This window comes from Colobus angolensis, unplaced genomic scaffold (assembly GCF_000951035.1).
Source record: "Colobus angolensis palliatus isolate OR3802 unplaced genomic scaffold, Cang.pa_1.0 Scaffold10, whole genome shotgun sequence".
Taxonomy (NCBI): domain Eukaryota; kingdom Metazoa; phylum Chordata; class Mammalia; order Primates; family Cercopithecidae; genus Colobus; species Colobus angolensis.
In genome coordinates this window covers 12,933,525-12,953,011 of record NW_012110919.1, presented here as the reverse complement: position 1 = coordinate 12,953,011, position 19,487 = coordinate 12,933,525, and the positions used below count along the sequence as shown (strand labels likewise).

Genomic DNA, 19,487 nt, shown 5'->3' with positions numbered 1-19,487 from the left:
TCCCCATGTTGGTCAGGCTGGTCTCGAAATCCTGACCTCGTGATCCGCCCGCCTCAGCCTCCCAAAGTGCTGGGATTACAGGCATGAGCCACTACGCCCGGCTAAAAGACTCTTTTTAAAAAAACATAAATACCCAAGCATTTACTATGATTTTCTAAAATAGATAGTTACTTTCTGAGTTTTAGATCATAATTTCATTATAGAGAGATTGGAAAAAGAAAGATTTTGGTTATTACAGAATGGCAATATAATACAGCTAAGAATGAGAGAAAACACAATAGGATCATGTCACCTATTATCTCATAATGGTGACTCTTTGAAGGGGGTTTCATGGTGTCCCAAAGTAGGTTCTGCTCGTAAAGAAAAATGTCAGTATAAAAATGGTAGTTGATTAATATGAAAATTGATTAAGATGGCAGGTTATGCTTTTCAACCACATAAATCCTTATGTGTTTTCTTGGTTTACATTAGTTGCCACACTTTGAAAACTAGTATAAATGAAATGTATACCTATATATGGAAGTTCTCTAGTTAGAGATTTGAAAAGCAACCTGTTATAATATGTACATACTGTATTCTATATGTGTAATATCAAACACTTAATTAGCAAAACTATTTCTATAAATATCAGAAAATAATAAACTTAACAAAATAGTAAACTAATTAAAAATAGTGCAGATTCCTCAATTGCCATTTCAATAGATGGATTTTCACACTAGGCTTCTATTTATAGATGAATGATGTCACCAAAGTGATAGCCCCTTTCATTCTTACCATGGTGTACACATACTAACATTCCACTGAAATTAACAGTCCCTTAGCGCAAATCACATAAGACAAAAATAAGTTGACTTAAATAATCAAATAACCTTCCACAAATAAAGTGAAGTGAATGTAGGATGTAAAACTGCCTTCTCTCCCTGAATTCCCTCCCTGCTTCCCTCGCCCTCACCACCCTCTCCCACCCTCGCTTCAGCGTTTTGGCAAACAATTTGGATTAAGAACAATAAGCATTAAGAACAATAATTCAATGATTTTCTTTAACTTTAGTCTATACATGAGATATTGGATGTCATACCTTTCACCTCCAGTTTGCATTCAATCTCCACTGTCCCAAGGTCATTGACTGCTTTGCAGCAGTAAGTGCCTCCATCATAGGGGCTGGGCTTGCGAATTTCCAGGGTACAGACTCCCTGGTTGCTGAACATCCTGTATCTTGGGTCATCCACAATAGCAACTTTGTTTTTCATCCAGGTTATTTTAGGCTGAAGTTCAAATTGAAGAAACTTAGGTCAAAATATACCTGTACTTGGCATATTAATAGACCATCAAAGCCAGCGACAGAATTTTAAAGCATGACTTTAAAAGAAAGTGCATCTGAGAATGATAGATTTCTACATGGCACTATTTCTCACATTAAACTCTACTTAGTGCTTGGCAAAGAAACAAACGAACAGTTCTGACAAAGAAAGCCAGATTTGTTCAGAGGCAACTCTGGGGCAATCTTCTCAAATGGATTCAGTTGCATTTCAATTTGATCTACACGGGTACAAACTTTCAGTCATAGGGTGAACAAGTTCAGGGCATCGAATGTACAGCATCGGTGGTGACGAATGTATTAATTTGATTGTGATAATCATTACACAATATGTACACATATCAAATCATCATATTGTTCAGCTTGAATGTATATGACCTTTATTTGTCAATTAAATATTTTCAAATTAAAAAACAATGTCATCCATAGGTCCATGATATTAACTCATTGTAGAGAGTGCATATTTGCTGGGCATTTTTTTCAGAGAATCCCCATAAGGTGTCATGACCATTTGATTTTCCTCATTTCCTTTTCCTGATACTCTTTTTTAATTCTTTATGAACTGCATCTGCCTCCTCATTACTTAACCTGTCCTCTGACGTCTATATTCATCATCCCATGGCAATGGATCTGCTCCAATCAGATAATGCAAGATCAGTAATGACCCAAGCACCCAGGAAGATGACTTCATTCTCCTTGACCTCTGAACAGCATTTGATATCAGTGACTCCTCACTCTCATATTGTCTTCTCCTTTCTTTTGTAAATATACACCTTCCTCATTCTCTCTTCCACCTCTTCTATTATTTTATCTTGCTCAGAACCTAGAGATGGCACCTTTTCTGTCTCCTTCACACAGTCTTCTTCTTCCTTCCGCCCTTCAAATGGGAGCAATCACTGAGCCTCACACCTTGGTCCTTGGCTTTTTCCTCTTTCCTCAATGATATTCCTTTCTAAAGCTTTGGCAAGGGGTAGAATGTAGCATCTTTATGTCTGAGACTCCCAAACCAAGAGCAAGAGCCCTGGCCTTTCTCCTAGGCTCTGGGTGAACCTCTCCATCTGCTTCCTCATCATTCCCATTTGGATGTACCAACATCATTTCCAAGTACACATTAATTTAGCAACTTTCGCTCATCCTCAATCTGGCTTTTTCCTCTGACTTTCCTTTTTTTTTGGAGTCTTCTGTCACCCAGGCTAGAGTGCAGTGGTGCTATCTCAGCTCACTGCAACCTCCGCCTCCCAGGTTCATGCAATTCTCCTGCCTCAGCCTCCCAAGTAGCTGGGATCACCGTTGTATGCCACCACGCCCAGCTAATTTTTGTATTTTTAGTAGAGACCATGTTGCCCAGGCTGGTCTCGAACTCCTGATCAAGTGATCTGCCTGCCTCAGCCTCCAAAGTGTTGGGATTACAGGCGTGAGCCACTGCACCCAGCCAACTTCCCTATTTATGATCAAGGTATATACAGGAAAAAAAAATGTTCATAAATTTTCCCAATTCTAGGGTACTTTCTCTCAGTGCACCCAGGGATATGTACATCCCTATGGGTGATATTCATTAAATCGTTGTTCTTTCCAAATGCCAACATGAAGCCTTGAAACCTTTCTCATCTCTTCAACCGGATATGATATCTCCCTTCTTAGCACACTGTACCCTTATCAAAGCACATTTATATTCTGTCTTACAGTATAGTGTAATTGTTGTTTCATCTATCACAGAATTCTTGACATTACCACCTAATTTTCCAAGTGAAACAATGTTATTACACACCCATCTCCTTATACAGGAGATGTTCTTTTTTAAATAGGTGGTTTGCTTTATCTTCAGAGGAATCCCTTAGTAAAGAAATGTAAGCATTTTTTACTACTGCATCTGAATAGTGTGCCTAATTATCTACCACCAAAACACAAGGAGCAGCTGGATTTGTTTATATTGTTACTTACATTATAACACAACAAATACAAGCAAGGGACTTTAACTGATGTGATAGAAGAACATAGTACCTTAGGATTTCCTCTCACACTGCAGTTTAGGGTGGCATTGTAACCAGCGATGGCATAGGTGTTAACCAAAGGCTGAGTAAACATGGGTGCCTCTGAGAAATCAAAGTCTTCATACACTGGATTTTTGTAGATTTTACCTTAAAAACAAGCATTACAAATATATTAAAATTATGTAAATTGGCCTGAGACTACATTATTGGTGGCATCCTTTACTCACAATTAAAACTTTCCTGAACTTAGAAACACATGGAAAAAGATAAGCAAATGCCATGTGGCAAACATTCTGAGGGGTACAAATGCATAGCCAATCATACATGAGATAGAAAGCCAGAGGGGCCATCTGAAACTGAACCAGATATTGAGAAGACTTTGGTGTCTTTCTGAGTATTTTGAACAGAAATTTGTTCTAATGTGAAAATTCACAAGGAAGGTTTTAAAAAGAGTGGTTTATGATGAAGTGAAAAGATAAGGATAGAATTTAGTTTCTCCTTTTATAATTGAGTGGGTCCCATGTGTAGCTACATTGAAGGTGTCCAAGAATAAAAGTAGAAACTCTAGAAGAAAATGTCTACTTTTTCCTGTCTCTGGGGTATTAGCCATTTATAGATCCACTGCCTAGAAGCTGGAATGAATTAAAGCCTATATTTGTAAAAAAATTCAATAATAATATAATTTCACTTAAATTTTACTTGAACACCATTATCATAATTTTACAATGTACATTTACCATTTTTTAAATTCCCTTTCACCACATCTCTTTTTCCAGTCTTCTCTGTGTAGTCACTGTCAACCAAGGTTTTCAAATGTCAGTCCATTCCCAACTCACCATCCTTGGCGATCACAGCACTCTCTTTAGTCATGGTGGCATCCTCACTGAGGCCGCACATGTTTTCAGAAAAGACCCGGAAGTAATATTCATTCCCTATGACCAGTTCGGTAATGGTGGCACTGGTTCGGTGATAATGCTCGATGACAGTGAACCATTCCTAAAAGAAAAAAAAATAATAACTGGAGGAAAATCACCTAAAAATATACAATTTTTCTAACTGTAGATTGGGATAAATAAGTGCTTTATTAACAAAAGGGAAAAAAGACTACTCATTTTTGTACGGAGAGTAATAATATGTTGTTAAAATATGTTTATATGGAGAGTAATAGACGTTGTTAAAATATGTTGAAACAATGTATATTTTGTTTAATATTTTACAACTTATTTGCAATTGACTATGTAATTTAGTCTTCATTTACACATTAGATTCATATACCGTAGATGTCATCTACGATCTTTATATTTTTTCATAACCTTTAGGTGTCTGTCATCTATTTATCCACCTGTCTACCTACCTATTTGTCTTCCTAGCTATCTTTTGTAGAATAAAGTATAATTACAGAATTTTAGTGCCAACTTCTTATGAGAAAGACCTGAAGCTAAATCACTGGAGAAACATTAGTAATATCCAGTACATTTACTTAACATTATTATTATATATTTTTTTCTTTTTGAGACAGGGTCTCACTCTGTCACCCAGGCTGGAGTGCAGTGATGCAATCTTGGCTTACTACAGTCTTGACCTCCCGGGCTCAAGAGACCCTTTCACCTCAGCCTGCTGAGTAACTGGGACTACAGGCACGTGCTACCACACCCAGCTAATTTATTTTTATAGAGAGGAGGTCTCCCTATGTTGTCCAGGCTGGTCTCAAACTCCTGGGCTCAAGCAATCCTCCCACCTCAGCCTTCCAAAGTGCTGGGATTACACGTATGAGCCACTGCTCCCAGTTTGTATTATTAACTTTGGTTCTGTTTTTCCTTTTTGAGATGGAGTCTTGCTCTGCCATCCTGGCTAGAGTGCAGTGGCACAATCTTGGCTCACTACAACCTCCGCCTTCCAGGTTCAGGAAATTCTCCTGCCTGAGCCTCCCAAGTAGCTGGGAATTTGGGTGTGAAAAAATCTGGTGATCTTTAGCAAGTCATTTATCCTCTGTGAGCCTCAGTTTCCTCATCTATAAAATAAGTTTATAATATGTCACACTCCAACTAGGTTGCTTTTTAAACACATTAAGCCAGGAGTTTTCAATCTTTTGGCTTCCCTGGAAAAAGAATTGTCTTGAGCCACACATAAAATACACTAACACTAATGATAGCTGATGAACTGAAAAAAATAATCATCAAAAAAAATCTCATAATGTTTTGAGAAAGTTTACAAATACATGTTGCGCTGCATTCAAAGCTGTCCCGGGCTGCATGTGGCCCGGGGGCCACAGGTTGGACAAGCTTGCATTAGGCTCTTTTCCTCCTGCAGACCTTTCCGCATTTGCACATGCTGTAACCTTGGAGAATCTTTCTTTTCTAATTGGTGTCTGTCTTTTTTCTTTTTTTGTAGATATAAATGCATAGTATCCAACTTATTTCACAAGGAGAAAGAGTTGCATGGGTGTGAATCTGAGTCAAAGTCTTGAGCAAATATTTGCGGAAGGAATGAGTTTATTGAATTCTATGGAGCATTGAACCAGTTGCTTTATATCATTTAAGCTTTGTAATAATCAAGCAGGGGATATTTGTGCCCCCATTATATAGACGAGGAAAACAGAGATGAAAGAGGTCAAGTGATTGTGGTCACGTGTGGTCCTTATACACGTGGTCTTAAGTAGCAATGCTGGGGTTTAATTCCAGCTCTGTGGCTCCACAGGTCTTTTCCTTTCTGCTCTGCCACATCACTTCTCCACGGCCCCAGCTGGCTCCTCACCAGTGAGGCCCTTGTGCCACCTCCTTTACCTCTGATGAAATGGGCTTTTGCTGCTGATAACCAGAGAAAGCCAGACCTTACCATGCTCTTCTTGTCGGCCTTCTGGATGGTATACCCTGTGATAGCAGCATTTCCATCATCCTTCGGTGGAGTCCATGTGAGAGCAACATTTTCTCCCCAGACATCCTCAATCTTCACAGTTTGGGGTGGACCTGGACGGTCTACAGGATGAATTCATGGTGTCACTGCAAGGTCACTTTCTTTCCCAGTCTACATTTCATTTCAGGAGGATATTTTAAAAGACCCTTTCCTCTGTTTTAGGAGGCATCACTCTTCTAGACCCTGCCATGGGGGCTTCTGAGACCCTTTGCCTTCCAGTAGAATGGAGCCAGGCCAGATCAAAGGGCACAGAGCAGCCTCAACACTCCCTTCAACTTAACAAAACTCAAAAAGGATTAGCCAGTGGGAAAAGAGTGCTTAGTTTAAAGGGAATGACCCTTTAAACCAAGAAAGGAGGCTGTTACAGGAAGTTGCCCCGTTGGTTAGAGAACCTCAACTTTCAGCAAATTTACTGAAATACAATGATAACAATGATTGAAAACAAGGCTTTTTTCTAGCTCTGCTCTTAAATTTCTTTCTTTTTGTTTTTTTTTGGAGACAGTCTTGGTCTGTAACCCAGGATGAGTTGTAGTGGTGCAATCTTGGCTCACAACAACCTCCTCCTCCCAGGTTCAAGTGATTTTCATGCCTCAGCCTCCCAAGTAGCTAGGACAAGTGTGTGCCACAATATCTGGCTAATTTTTGCATTTTTAGTACAGACAAGGTTTTACCATGTTGTCCAGGCTTGTCTCAAACTCCTGGCCTCAAGTGATCTGCCCGCCTTCCAAAGTGCTGGTATTACAGGTGTGAGCCACCATGCCCGGCCTTAAATTTATTTCTTGAAGTTGCAAAAATTACAGAATAATTTAAGTAATTAAGAGCTAACATTATTTATTCTTTGGGCAGGTAAGTATCTAACTACTCGGCAGGATCAAAGAGTTCAGTGCTTAACTGTTCAGTTTTGCTTAGGCACATCTTACTTATATTAATATTTTTAAAAAATTCTTCATTCTCCATGAAAACTTTACCAGTAAATTTTAGGTGTAGTAAGAAACATGCTAAACTATAGCTAGAATCTATAATGTCTCGAATGTAAGAATTCAACATAAGAAATAATTTTATCATCAGGGAGATGAGAAACTAAGAGTAAGAGAGAGCCGGGTTGTAGAATAGTGCAGAAGGATTTCACTAAAAAGTACATTCATTAATTTTCTTGAACATATATGCCTTAAATCTCTCATGATTAGTCCTTTGAGTTGGTGAGAATTCATTTTGAAATGGTAACAAATCTTACTGTCTTTTTTTTTTTTTTTTTGAGACAGAGTCTCGCTCTGTCACCTAGGCCAGATAGAGTGCAGTGGCTTGATCTCAACTCACGCAACTTCCACCTCCTGGGTTCAAGTGATTCTCCTGCCTCAGTTTCCTGAGTAGCTGGGATTACAGGTGCACGCCACCATGCCCAGCTAATTTTCGTATTTTTAGTAGAGACAGGGCTTCACAATGTTGGCCAGGCTGGTCTTGAACTCCCGACCCCAAGTGATCCACCTACGTCGGCCTCCCAAAGTGCTGGGATTACAGGTGTGAGCTACTACGCCCAGCCTAATTTATCTATTTTTAAAAAACAAATCTAACAAAAGAGTTTTATGTAGAGCCAGCCTAACAAAACTCCTGCTCTTGCCTTAGGGACAAGGACAATTCATCCCTGTACTGCTTTGACAGAACGTTCTGGCTCCTTCGTCTAAACCTACCAACAATCTGGATGTCAATTGATGCGGTCTCCACAAATTTGTCCACTTTGACTTGCAGATCGTATTTCCCAGAGTGGCTCCTCTCTGCTTTTCTAATAAATATGATTGTATCAGTCTCAGAGTTGCGAATGTTTATTTGATTCTTATCAATTTCTACACCATCCTTCTTCCAAGTTAATTCTGGTCTTGGTTTTCCCTAAAAAGAAAGACAGCAAAAGTAGAGGGGGTAAATCACATTGTCTCAAGATGTTTCTTCAGCATTATGAGATGGACAATGACTTAACCCATTCTAGGCAGGGCTGGAAAACATCACCCTTCTAGTCTGGTGGTGAGCAATTACAGCAGCAAAGTTGTCATCTGCATTTTATGTGCAAGGCACTACCTTAGGTACATCACATTGATTATTTTCCTTAGTCTTCACATCAAGCTTAATATCATTATTCTCATTTTGTGGATAGAGAAGTTAAATAATTTGCCCAAGGTCTTGCAGTTAAGTAAGCACTGGAACCAGGTCTCCCAGCTGGGTCTGTTGGCTCCAAAAGCCTACACAACACAGGATAATGGTTAAGAGCATGGGCTCTGGGGCCCTGGAATCTATATCTGGCTCCTGATCACTTAATGTCTGTGTGACCTTGGGCAAGTTACTTACTAAGCCTTCTGTGCCTCAGCGGGAATAATGGTAGTACCTATCTCAAAGAGTGGTTATAAAGATTGAATTCCTGAGAAAGTTTCTGCCCAATACATAAGTTTTTGTAATTAATATCATCTAATTTTTTTTTTTGATGGAGTTTGGCTCTTGTTGCCCAAGTTGGAGAGCAGTGGCACAATCTTGGCTCACTGCAACCTCCACCTCCTGGGTTCAAGGGATTCTCCTGCCTCAGCCTCCCGAGTACCTGGGTTTACAGGTGCACACCACCGTGCTTGTCTAATTTTTGTAGTTGTTAGTAGAAACAGGGTTTCACCAAGTTGACCAGGCTGGTCTCGAACTCCTGACCTCATGTGATTCACCCACCTCCGCCTCCCAAAGTGCTGGGATTACAGGCGTGAGTCACCGTGCCCAGCCAATATCACCTGAATTCTCTCTCTGTTCCCTCTAGCTGTTGAAACTATTCTTTAAGAGCAGAATATAAGAAATCATAATCGCATTCATGAACCTGAGTTTCCATTTCTATTACAAAGGAATTTCCTAGAAGATCTGAGCATCCAGGCTCACCCTGGCAGACAGGAACCAAGCATGAATTCTGTCAGGTAAGGCACAGCTTTCCTGTGGGCTCTGAACATGGCTAGGTTATAATAAGAGATGTAGAGCTACACACCAAACCCCTGCTCTCAGAGCCTGAAGAGTGGTTGGGGGTGCTCAGACTCACACATGGGAAGCAGAAAACAACATTGTTGAAGATAGGGAAAGACAGTTGAAGCTTATATTTCCTTAAATGTACAACTTGCTCTTAGCCACTAGGGGAAAATGTGGGTTCTCTAATAACACATAAAGTGAAAAAAACCACTGAATTAAGTCACGGGGCCACGGACTCTGTTCTTGGCCCTACCATTGACTTTCTGCGTGACAATGGGCAAGTCACTTAACTTCCCTGTCAGTTTCTTCCCTTCTCAAGCAAGGTAAGGAAATCTGGCCTTTCTGCCTCACAGGGTGTTTCTGAGGATCAAATGAGAAAATGTTTGGGAACTCTAGAGATTACACAAATATACTAACATCACATTTTGGTCTCATCTCCCTTCCTGGGGGCTGAACATTCTCTGGGATGCCAGATCTATGGGGAACTTGTTCTCATGATTTTTTTCTCTCTCAGACTCAGGGACAGAAGCAGAACACACAGACCCCCAGATCTGGGAGCTGGGATTAGCTGTGGTGGCAGGAACAGCGTGGAGACTTGAGGGCTGATTCAGCAGCCCCACTGCAGGGTTGGGGCTAGGTCCCCAGTGCCTGCCTTGTTGCCACTTCTGGTTTTATTTGATGCTGCAGGAGAAGGAACGTGGGAAGAACCTTGCCAAGTCACCCGCTTCCTCCTCGGCTGTGTTCCGCTTCACTTCCTCCTTGGCTTTCATTCTGATTTCATGCTGGGGGTATGTAGTACACAATGCTTCTCCTTAGGTTTGTGCCCGGAGTGCAATGAGGATGGCCTGAATTGACCATCCCTTTAGTTTGGTTTCATGGGAGCCTGGGTTTGAACAGACTTCTCTCTGTGTGTGCGTGCATGTGTGTGTGTGTGTGCGTGTGTGTGTGTGTATGAGTGTCAAATGTGTGTAGAGACCTACATTCTAAGGCCAGCCTGGCTGATACAATAGCCACAAGGTCCAAGTGGCTATTTAAATTAAAATTAATTAAAATTAAAGAAAATTAAAAATTTATTTCTTCAGGCCGGGCGCGGTGGCTCAAGCCTCTAATCCCAGCACTTTGGGAGGCCGAGACGGGCGGATCACAAGGTCAGGAGATCGAGACCATCCTGGCCTACACGGTGAAACCCCGTCTCTATTAAAAAATACAAAAAACTAGCCGGGCCAGATGGCGGGCGCCTGTAGTCCCAGCTACTTGGGAGGCTGAGGCAGGAGAATGGCGTAAACCCAGGAGGCGGAGCTTGCAGTGAGCCGAGATCGCGCCACTGCGCTTCAGCCTGGGCGACAGAGCGAGACTCTTGTCTCAAAAAAAAAAAAAAAAAATTTATTTCTTCAGTCACACTAGATCCTAGTTACACATTTCAAGTGCTCAATAGCCACATGTGGCTAGTGGCTACGATATTGGACAGCGCTGATACAGAACACTGGTATCATTGAAGAAAATTCCATTGAACAGCACTGTCTGGAGGTGCCATATGAATAGGGAGCTGGAGAGTAAGGGTTGGGAGGTGCAGGGTGTGTGTGTGTATTTGTGTAAGACCAAAATTGACTACTGTAAGTGAAGACTAGTGAATTTTGTGAAGAACAGATTCTTTTGCTGGTTATTGTTCATATATTTCAGTTAGTGTCATCGTGATTTCAAATTTCAGTTGTCCCCCTTATTGAAATTATTTTGGTTTGGGGTCATCGTGGGAACTAAGCACACACTGTTTTCCTGAATGTGACACTGAGAGCTTCACTTAAAATCACGGGTTTTTACAAATATATACGACCAAAAGAATCTTCAAGCATTTCTTCATTTGATATCTCCTTGATGTTTCTTCCCTGCCCACCATAGTCCCTGAGTTTCAGGCAAGACTATATCTCATTTGTCTCATGCAGAAAGAAAATCTATGATGGTTTCTATAGATTTCTCTATTTTGATAGCAGGAGATTGCTTAGTCATTCTCTAACACTCTTTTTTTCTTTCTTTACCTCCTCTCCCTCTGAGGAAATCCTGAATTATGATGAACTTAAATGCTAGAGCACATCTTCCTACTTCCTAAACTAACTCAACCGTGGAAAGAGAAAAAGAACGACCCTTGAACTCTTACCTGGAAAGGTATAACCAGATTGACAGCTTCTCCAACTCTGCGGATATAGGTTTGCTTCAGGTGTCTTGGGATGCGAATCTTTGGAGGTTCTGAGTGAGGGTAAAATAGCACAATTTTGCAATCAGTCTGGTGTCTGAAAATAGCCTTACAAAGGCAAAATGGCATGATACTCACCAGAGTACCCTTGTGGTCATGTCTCTGCAATAAAATCTGAGATGTGCCACTAACAGACAATATATGGTAACTGGTTCAAAATGTGTGTGTGGCTTTTGTTTGTTTGTTTTGCTTTGTCTTGTTTTCTCTTCAAGCAGAGATGTTTTAACAGTTTGACTCAGCAAAATTTATCCCTGACATCCTTGGCTTTATTGCAACTTTGTATTTTTATTGTTGTAATAAGCCTAAAGCAACTTTATAGAAAAATACATTTTCTCTTAGGGCCTTATACATTCTATGCATACTTTTCACAGTTTCTTTATTTCTCTCTCTCTTTTTTTTTTTTTTCAGACAGAGTCTCCGTCACCCAGGCTGGAGTGCAGTGGCATTGCTCACCACAACCTCCGCCTCCTGGGTTCAAGCGATTCTCATGTCTCAGTCTCCCGCATAGCTGAGACTACAGGCACATGCCACCATGCCTGGCTAATTTTTTTATTTTTAGTAGAGATGGGATTTTGCCATGTTGGCCAGGCTGGTCTCAAACTTGTGACCTCTGGTGATCCACCCGCCTTAGTCTCCCAAAGTGCTGGGATTACAGGCATGAGCCACTGCATCTGGCCAGTTATTCATAGTTTCTAACAGTGAGTATATTTGCCAGGGAACATTCCACAAAACATCTATAGGCACCACATTAGCTGGGAAGACTGTCCATTCTTCCTTACCAGAAAAAAACAAAAACAAAACGTTAGCACCCAGCACTTGCTATTTAGGTGACTCTGTTGGAGTTTAACAGTAACTTGCTCCTTGTGTGACTATGGTGGAGTACATAATAGGCAACCCTGGCCCACTGTGTATTAATATTCACTAATTAAACATCATGAAGATACTAGAGCATGTCGCTGCAAATCCATCAGGAGCAGGGGGTCAAAGGCTCATAGGCTCGCAGGGATGAAGCAGTTCTTCTTACTTATTTCCTCAAGTAAAAGTGGAGATTCTATGCAAAAAAGTCACCTATTCATCCTCCAACTCAGTTGCACGGTGCTTTTCCTGGGGTAAACCATTGTACTGCAGTGTGCAGCCTAAGTGTTCAGACATACTTTGCATTTCATTGTCACACAAGTCTAGAAAAAAAATGTACTCAAGAGCCAAGATTTGATGAAAGCTATTATTCTTATTCTTGTTTTGTTTTGTTTTGTTCGAGACAAGGTCTTGCTTTGTCACCCAGGCTGAAGTACAGTGGCGTGATCTTGGCTCACTGTGGCCTCCACCTCCTGGGTTCAAGCGATTCTCCCACCTCAGCCTCCTGAGTAGCTGGGACCACAGGCGTGTGCCACCACACCCAGCTAATTTTTGCATTTTTAGTAGAGATGTGGTTTTGCCATTTTCCCCAGACTGGTCTCAAACTCTTGGGCTTAAGTGATCCACCTGCCTCAGCCTCCCAAAATACTGAAATTACAGGTATGAGCCAAATTAATTCGTGCTCAGCCAAAATTAATTATTTTTATGCTTCATTAAGAACACTCTAAGGGCCAGGCATAGTGGCTCACGCCCGTAATCCCAGCACTTTGGGAGGCTGAGGCAGGTGGATCATTTGAGGTCAGAAGTTCGAGACCAGCCTGACCAACATAGGGAAACCCTGTCTCTACTAAAAAACACCAAAAAAATTAGCCAGGCATGGTGGTGCATGCCTATAATCCCAGTTACTTGGGAGGCTGAGGGAGGAGAATTGCTTGAACCCAGGAGGCAGAGGATGCAGTGACCAAGATTGTGCCATTGCACTCCAGCCTGGGCAACAAGAGCAAAACTCCATCTCAATTAAAAAAAAAAAAATTCTCTAAGGCAAAACTGGCCCTTTTATTTCAACTGTTGAGTTCATGGTGGTGAGGAAGGCAAGGTTGGCTAGTATTACTCCATGGCAGTGACCTGATTTCATGCTAAGGTATCAATAGTTTTACTCATCTTCATTTTTATACTATCAGTGCAGATGTCAAAACGTTGAAAGGTACAAATAATATATTCATAATATTATGAAAACGGTTCTGACCCTGCAGATTCACTGGAGGTACATGGTTGTTGCAGGGATTGTTTGCATGGTTACATTAACATACTCTCTCTCCACTGTGAATAGGCAGCCCAGCCAGGGTTGGCTCCTGGAACCAGTAGAGGTTAACTAACTGGTCCTCAGAGTACCAAGATAAACCTGAAGGTGATCTCCCATATTGCCTGAAGAGAGCTGTTTTGTTAAGTTCTAACTCCTAGGAAGCATTAACAAAATATCAAAGGAGTAACAACAAAATAGGAGGTTTCAAGAAAGAAAGTCAGTTTGAAGAAAAAAAAAGTGAACAATGTAAAATGGAATCTAAAATTTGAAAGCCTTGTCACCTACCTATGACTTCCCTCACGAGAATGGGCTGAGAATAGTATTTGGGCTCGCTGGCACCAGCTGCATTAACAGCCTTCACACGCACAAAGATCTTTGAATCTGTTGGCAGATCTGTGATGGTGAACTTCGTCTTGTCGATCAGATCTTTGTTTGCAGGTAACCAGTTGTCAGCTGAAGTCCATAAAAGAAGAGGAAAAGAAGGAGGAATGCTGTTTAGTGAAAAAAATGATCTTAACCATTACAGTCAACTCCAAATTAGTATTTTACTCATAATACGACATCATTTAGAGAGATTATGACTTTGGTCTGGACTCCAACTACAGGGGTGGACATTTTTCATATGTTAAATAAAAAACAGCCTAAAATAGCTAACATAAATAATAGGAAAAATAAACTATAAGCTTCTGCTGTTTCTGAAAAACCTCTTATTCAGCATGAAGGCATCCTGAATAATAGTAACTGTCCACAAGAATTCTGTAACAGTTTTATTCCAATTTGGTTTTATAATGATTCATGCAATCATGATTGCTAGCCATCTATACACATTAAAGTTCAGAAAAACAAGAAAAGGCTATCTTTATGAATGAGAGACATTGACCTTTATAGTCATATCATACATTTTTATCTTGGTCGATTTACTGTTGTAAGACCCTAACATGGGTATAGAGAACCTGATCATATTTATTCACATTGATGAAGAGAAAAAGCTTATATCACAAAGAGAAAACACAGTTCATGGGCTGATACCTCATAAGGAGTTGGTAAAATTCTAACCTTGCAACCAAAATCTAATTTTAAAAAGTTTTTGGCAGCTTGTGTACAAGAGAATTTTAACCCCACATTCAGGCCTTACAAATGTTTCAGCATCTAAAAGTTAGTATGCATTTTGCCCATAGGAAGAAAGAAGACTTTGACCCCACATTATTAACTCACTGCTCCCTCTCCCCCAACTCTAAGGATCTCTGTGTGTGTGTGTGTGTGTGTGTGTGTGTGTGTGTGTGTGTGTGTGGTGAGTATACTTCATGCTTGGTCATTCGATATTCCCAGAAACATTATAATATAGTAAGAAAATTTGAGAGCTTCACGGAATACTTTACCTGGCAGATCATACGCAGCCTCCCCATTTTCATCAGACTGTTTTGCTGATGTACCTTTGAGAATCCGTCATTAAAATTAATTAAAGACACCCACTTTCACACCAGAAGAATATCGTATCAGCAGTCAGCATTCTCTGTTAGTAAAGTATGCAAAGTGTGCAAGGAGATTTGTCCTCAGAGCAGTGACGGAAAAGACCAAACGTTAGGGGGGTTCCTCAGGAGAGCACAGCCTGCTCTGTGCAGACTGTGGCTTCTGTCCTGAGGCATCTGCCACAGAGAAGAGGAGAGAAAAGAAAAAAGAAGAGGAGAAAGGAGGCTGGGACACCTCCAGCAGTGGGAAGAAGAGATAGAGAAGAACAAAGCAAGACCCTGAAGAAAACAGAGGAGCAGGTCCTGGAATCCGCAGAGGAGCAGCGCACAGTGAGACAGTCTATCCTTGTTCCTGTCTCTGCCACCCCAGCAGGGGAGGATTCTCTTGGGTCCCCAGGAAACATGGTGCTCCCACAGTGGGGCTCCCTCATTCAAGACTGCGAGTGCAGGCCCTTGGGATGAGGCCAGCCCTGTTTTACCAGGGCCCAAGTTCTGAATAGAATTGGAGGCTGCCCCAGCAGCTGAGGAGGGAACATTGTCATGTTCCCATGACAATGAACTCTGTCAAGAAAACAAATTGAGCCTGCCCGGGTCCCTGCATCCCACATGGGTGACTCACAGGGTGGTCTTGGGCATACCCCACTGGTTTGAGATGATGACTTTCTCGGGATCAGGAGAGGAGTGGGGGCATCGGGGACTGGACTGGCTGTCCATTGGAACCTTTGCCTCTCTCTTGTTCTAACCCTACCAGGATTATCAAGGAGAAGGGGCAGGCGGCTAGAATATCCTGGCAGCTAGGAAGGCATGTGGAGAATAAAAATTCCTCATGTCTTTGAAAAAGAGACACATCTTTAAACAAATTGTCTGCTTGGGAGCTTCCGGGTTGGTATTTTCAGAGTCGAGAGACAGTGGATGAGAAAGTGAAAATAAGAGACTCAGAAAACATGTACAGAAGAGTGAAGAACTAGTAAAGGAGACAATTTCAAGAGAAAACAGGACAAAACAAGACCAGAGGGGGAACAAAAGTAGTCCATCTCTTCATATTGGAACCACTTTAATTGGGGAAACACAGACAAAGAAGATGGCATCCCAGGGGATGGGCAAGGAATTTGGAAGTTATTTAACATGTGAGGAGAATTTTTAAGAAAGGAAAGAACAAACTTGAGTGCAGAAAGAAAACAAAGAAGAGTAAAATGTTGCAGGCATTAAAAAAAATAACAAAACAAAAACGAGAGAAAGGCAGAGTCCAAAACAACACACGATCTTATAAAACAAAGAATTCTCTTACAGAATAGAACCTGACGTCTCTAAAAGCATTAAACACTATAGAAAATTAGTCTGGAGGACAATAGCCATTAAAAGAGAATGAAGAGTCGGCAGCCACATAAAGAAAATAAGAAAAGACTGCAAGGAGAAAGAGATACACGTTGTGAGAGAACTCCCATAGAAAGCTAATTCCAAAACATTACTCAGCAAAATATATACATAATGACTGTGTACATATACATATGTATTCATGGGTATACATATGTATCTACACAGACCACACGCAAAATTATGTAAAATACACTTCGTTGTATTTTATCTAAGGTGGGTAACATCAAAATGACAGCCATCTATCATTTTGCTGTATCTTCTTACTTTTTAAACCTATCAGAAAGAAAAGAGTAAAGAATTTGCTCGATTCATACATACACAAAAGGTTTATGCTCAAAGGCCACATCACACATAAGATTGGGATATTCTGCTGGCTGGATAACATAAAAAACAGAATGGAGTGCTCATGACTTTTTTAAATGGGGGCGGGGGGATGGAAGAGGAATAAACTGAAGTGCTCAAGAATTTTCTTGTTGCATTAGTGACATTACCCCCTTCCGTGCTGGGTTAACCCTGGGAAGTTTCTGACAACGTTTCCACTGCTTTTGGTTAGTGGCTTTTTAAATCCTGGAGAAACCAATCATAGGGCTCTGTGTGTGGAGTAGGCGCAAGAGGGATTGAGGGGTATCAGGATACTTCATTGTCCCTCTCCTCTTCTTCCCTCCAGAACAGAGGTGAGCATTTCCACCGGTGTCCCAATCCAGGCACCTGGGATTTCTTTTTCAGTAGTTTTCTCTTCATGGGAAGTTTCTTCTCCATAGTGAGTTTCCTCCAGGGGAGGTGCACTTGTGTTCACATTCCTGATTTCCCGAATGTGCTTCGTAACCTCCTTCCTTCATTTGGAGGATCTATGTTAAAGTTTGGTGTCCAAAGAGTTTTCTTGGAGGTGAAGTCTTGGGCTATTGTTTGTGGAATTTGAACAAGTTTCCTGGGTGATTCTTTACCTACCATCATCTAGAATGGAGACCAAGTCCAGAGCCATTCTCAAATGTCATCCCTTTCTAGTTATGGCAAATAAGAAACCAAGAAACACAACAGGACTTTGGTAAGTTTTACATTCTTTTGGTTTTCAGGTAATTCTGGCCCATACTTTCTTCCATCATTTTTTCTTTTGCTATTATTTCTATCAGTGATTTTAAAAATTTATGGCCTTGTTTCTCTTCCCCTCCTAAATTAAACTGATTACATTTTTATATCCCCAACTCCTGAGATAAGTTACTGCTACATATTGAACTTATTTCTTACACATTCGAGGATTTAACGCTGCTTCCTTTAAAACTAAGACTGGTTCTTAATTCATCTTATTTTTAGATGAAGGCAGGTGATGATCACTAGACAAATACGTAGTCTCCCTTTATTACCCAAAAATAGGCCACTCTTTTGATAGTTACCTTCGGCTCAGTATAGGTTTTAGAATTTCCGACTGGCTTCATCATAACTAGACTTTTATATTGCTGTGGTGCAATTCAATTCCACCAGTTTAAGAAGTGGAAGTCCCTGAAGTTTTGTTACAATCTCTTCCTGCCATGTCTTAGTTCAATTATGGTGTCCAATCTGGCAGCCTAGTCAAGGTATTTTTGAGATATCAATTTATAAGCACCGAGTACTAAAAAAGGGCTTAGTTTTTATACATCTCAGAAGGATGACATTTGGCTTGATCTTATTTTCGTAGGAAGGTGATGCATTCTCAACGAAGAGAGACAAAAGAAAGGGAAGGGACATATCTCACCTATTGATGACAGTATTCGTTTTATCTACTGGTTGTACTTACATCCTTCAAAGCAATACTCTAGCACATAGCCATCTAACCCTGCTGCACCAATCTGGTCTGGGGGACGCCACTTCATCGTGACAGTCGTGTCAGTGACAGAGTCCACAGCCAGAAGAGTAGGAGGGCTTGTTACAGCTTAAAGATAAAAGAGACAGAAAAGAATAAAGTATTTACTACACAGCTATAGTGCAGGAACTGTGATAAAATCAATGGGGACACAAATAAAAATAGACACAAAATGAAAATAAATAAAACAAATAATAGACACAAAATGAAATTCAATTAAGACACCTTGAGCATGGTTGTGTGCCAGGCAAAGATCTAATCAATGTGAGAATTTTGGAAATGCTGTCATGTGTTTTTTCCAAATTGAGAGACTGGTGTGGGAAGCTGGGAGGCCCAAGGAAGTTGAAGAAGGCAAGGTTTGGGATCTAATGATCTAGAGTAATTTTCCCAATGCTCTCTAATTTCTAAGTGCAAACTCTTGTATTACATTTTCTTTCCATTGAAAAAACTACCTCATTGCCATAAAATAATGGAGATGTCTTTTTTTTTTTTTTTGCCTTCACTGAACTAACTTTTTTGATTTAATAGATAACATTTAAGGTGTGACCGTAAAGCAAAGAAACCAGTTTCCAAGTGTAGCCTGTTGAACTGACCTCAATTTGTTTCAGTGATAGTTGTTTACAATAAGCTGGGTTATATTAATAGGCTAATACCTTCAGAAGGGCAAATGGAGAGTAGTCATATGTCCACGGACTCAGCAACATGCTTTCAGTGGGGAATGGCAACCAGAGCCACCCACAGTTGGCAATGGAATTATGGTAATGAATTTCAGGGCCTATGTTATGAAGCTATTCAACTTAACCTAACCTACTTTTTAATTTCGTAGACACATAAAATTGTCCCTAACTGTTTCAAGCTCCTGCCACCTACCACTCTAAGAAGCGTCCAGGCCTGTTCAGCTAGGAATCAGAGAGAAAGTAGTCATACTCTGGGGCAATGATGCTCATGACACAGACTCATCTCTCTTGACTTACCCAAAGGAACAAAAGGCCTGGAGGGCATACTGGGCTTGGAGATGCCGATGGCATTGACTGCAAAGATGCGGACCTCATAGGCCACACCTTCAATCATCTTCTTGGGCTCAAAAGTTGTTTCTTTGCAGAGATCAAAATTCAGCCTCATCCACCTGGAGCTTTGTTTCTTCTTCCTCTCAATAAAATACCCTGCCGGTATGCAAAATGAAAACTCAGGTTT

The 19,487-nt window shown here is 40.8% G+C and overlaps 1 protein-coding gene across 11 annotated transcripts in view; it reads right to left on the bottom strand.

Moving 5' to 3' along the window:
• The window catches only part of MYBPC1 (myosin binding protein C, slow type), a 99,387-nt gene that overhangs the window by 4,591 nt on the left and 75,309 nt on the right, over positions 1-19,487 (bottom strand). For 8 of the 11 annotated variants that reach the window (XM_011934896.1, XM_011934835.1, XM_011934841.1 and 5 more), the window contains 9 exons: positions 19,268-19,456; positions 18,228-18,362; positions 13,896-14,063; positions 11,357-11,445; positions 7,911-8,106; positions 6,145-6,284; positions 4,146-4,305; positions 3,320-3,456; positions 1,079-1,265 (listed from right to left, as the gene is read on the bottom strand). In XM_011934896.1, the coding sequence (XP_011790286.1) occupies positions 1,079-1,265; positions 3,320-3,456; positions 4,146-4,305; positions 6,145-6,284; positions 7,911-8,106; positions 11,357-11,445; positions 13,896-14,063; positions 18,228-18,362; positions 19,268-19,456 (1,401 nt within the window). Of the gene's footprint in view, positions 1-1,078; positions 1,266-3,319; positions 3,457-4,145; positions 4,306-6,144; positions 6,285-7,910; positions 8,107-11,356; positions 11,446-13,895; positions 14,064-14,989; positions 15,044-18,227; positions 18,363-19,267; positions 19,457-19,487 lie in introns of all 11 variants that reach the window. The other 3 variants (XM_011934830.1, XM_011934854.1, XM_011934821.1) reach the window with 1 other exon arrangement.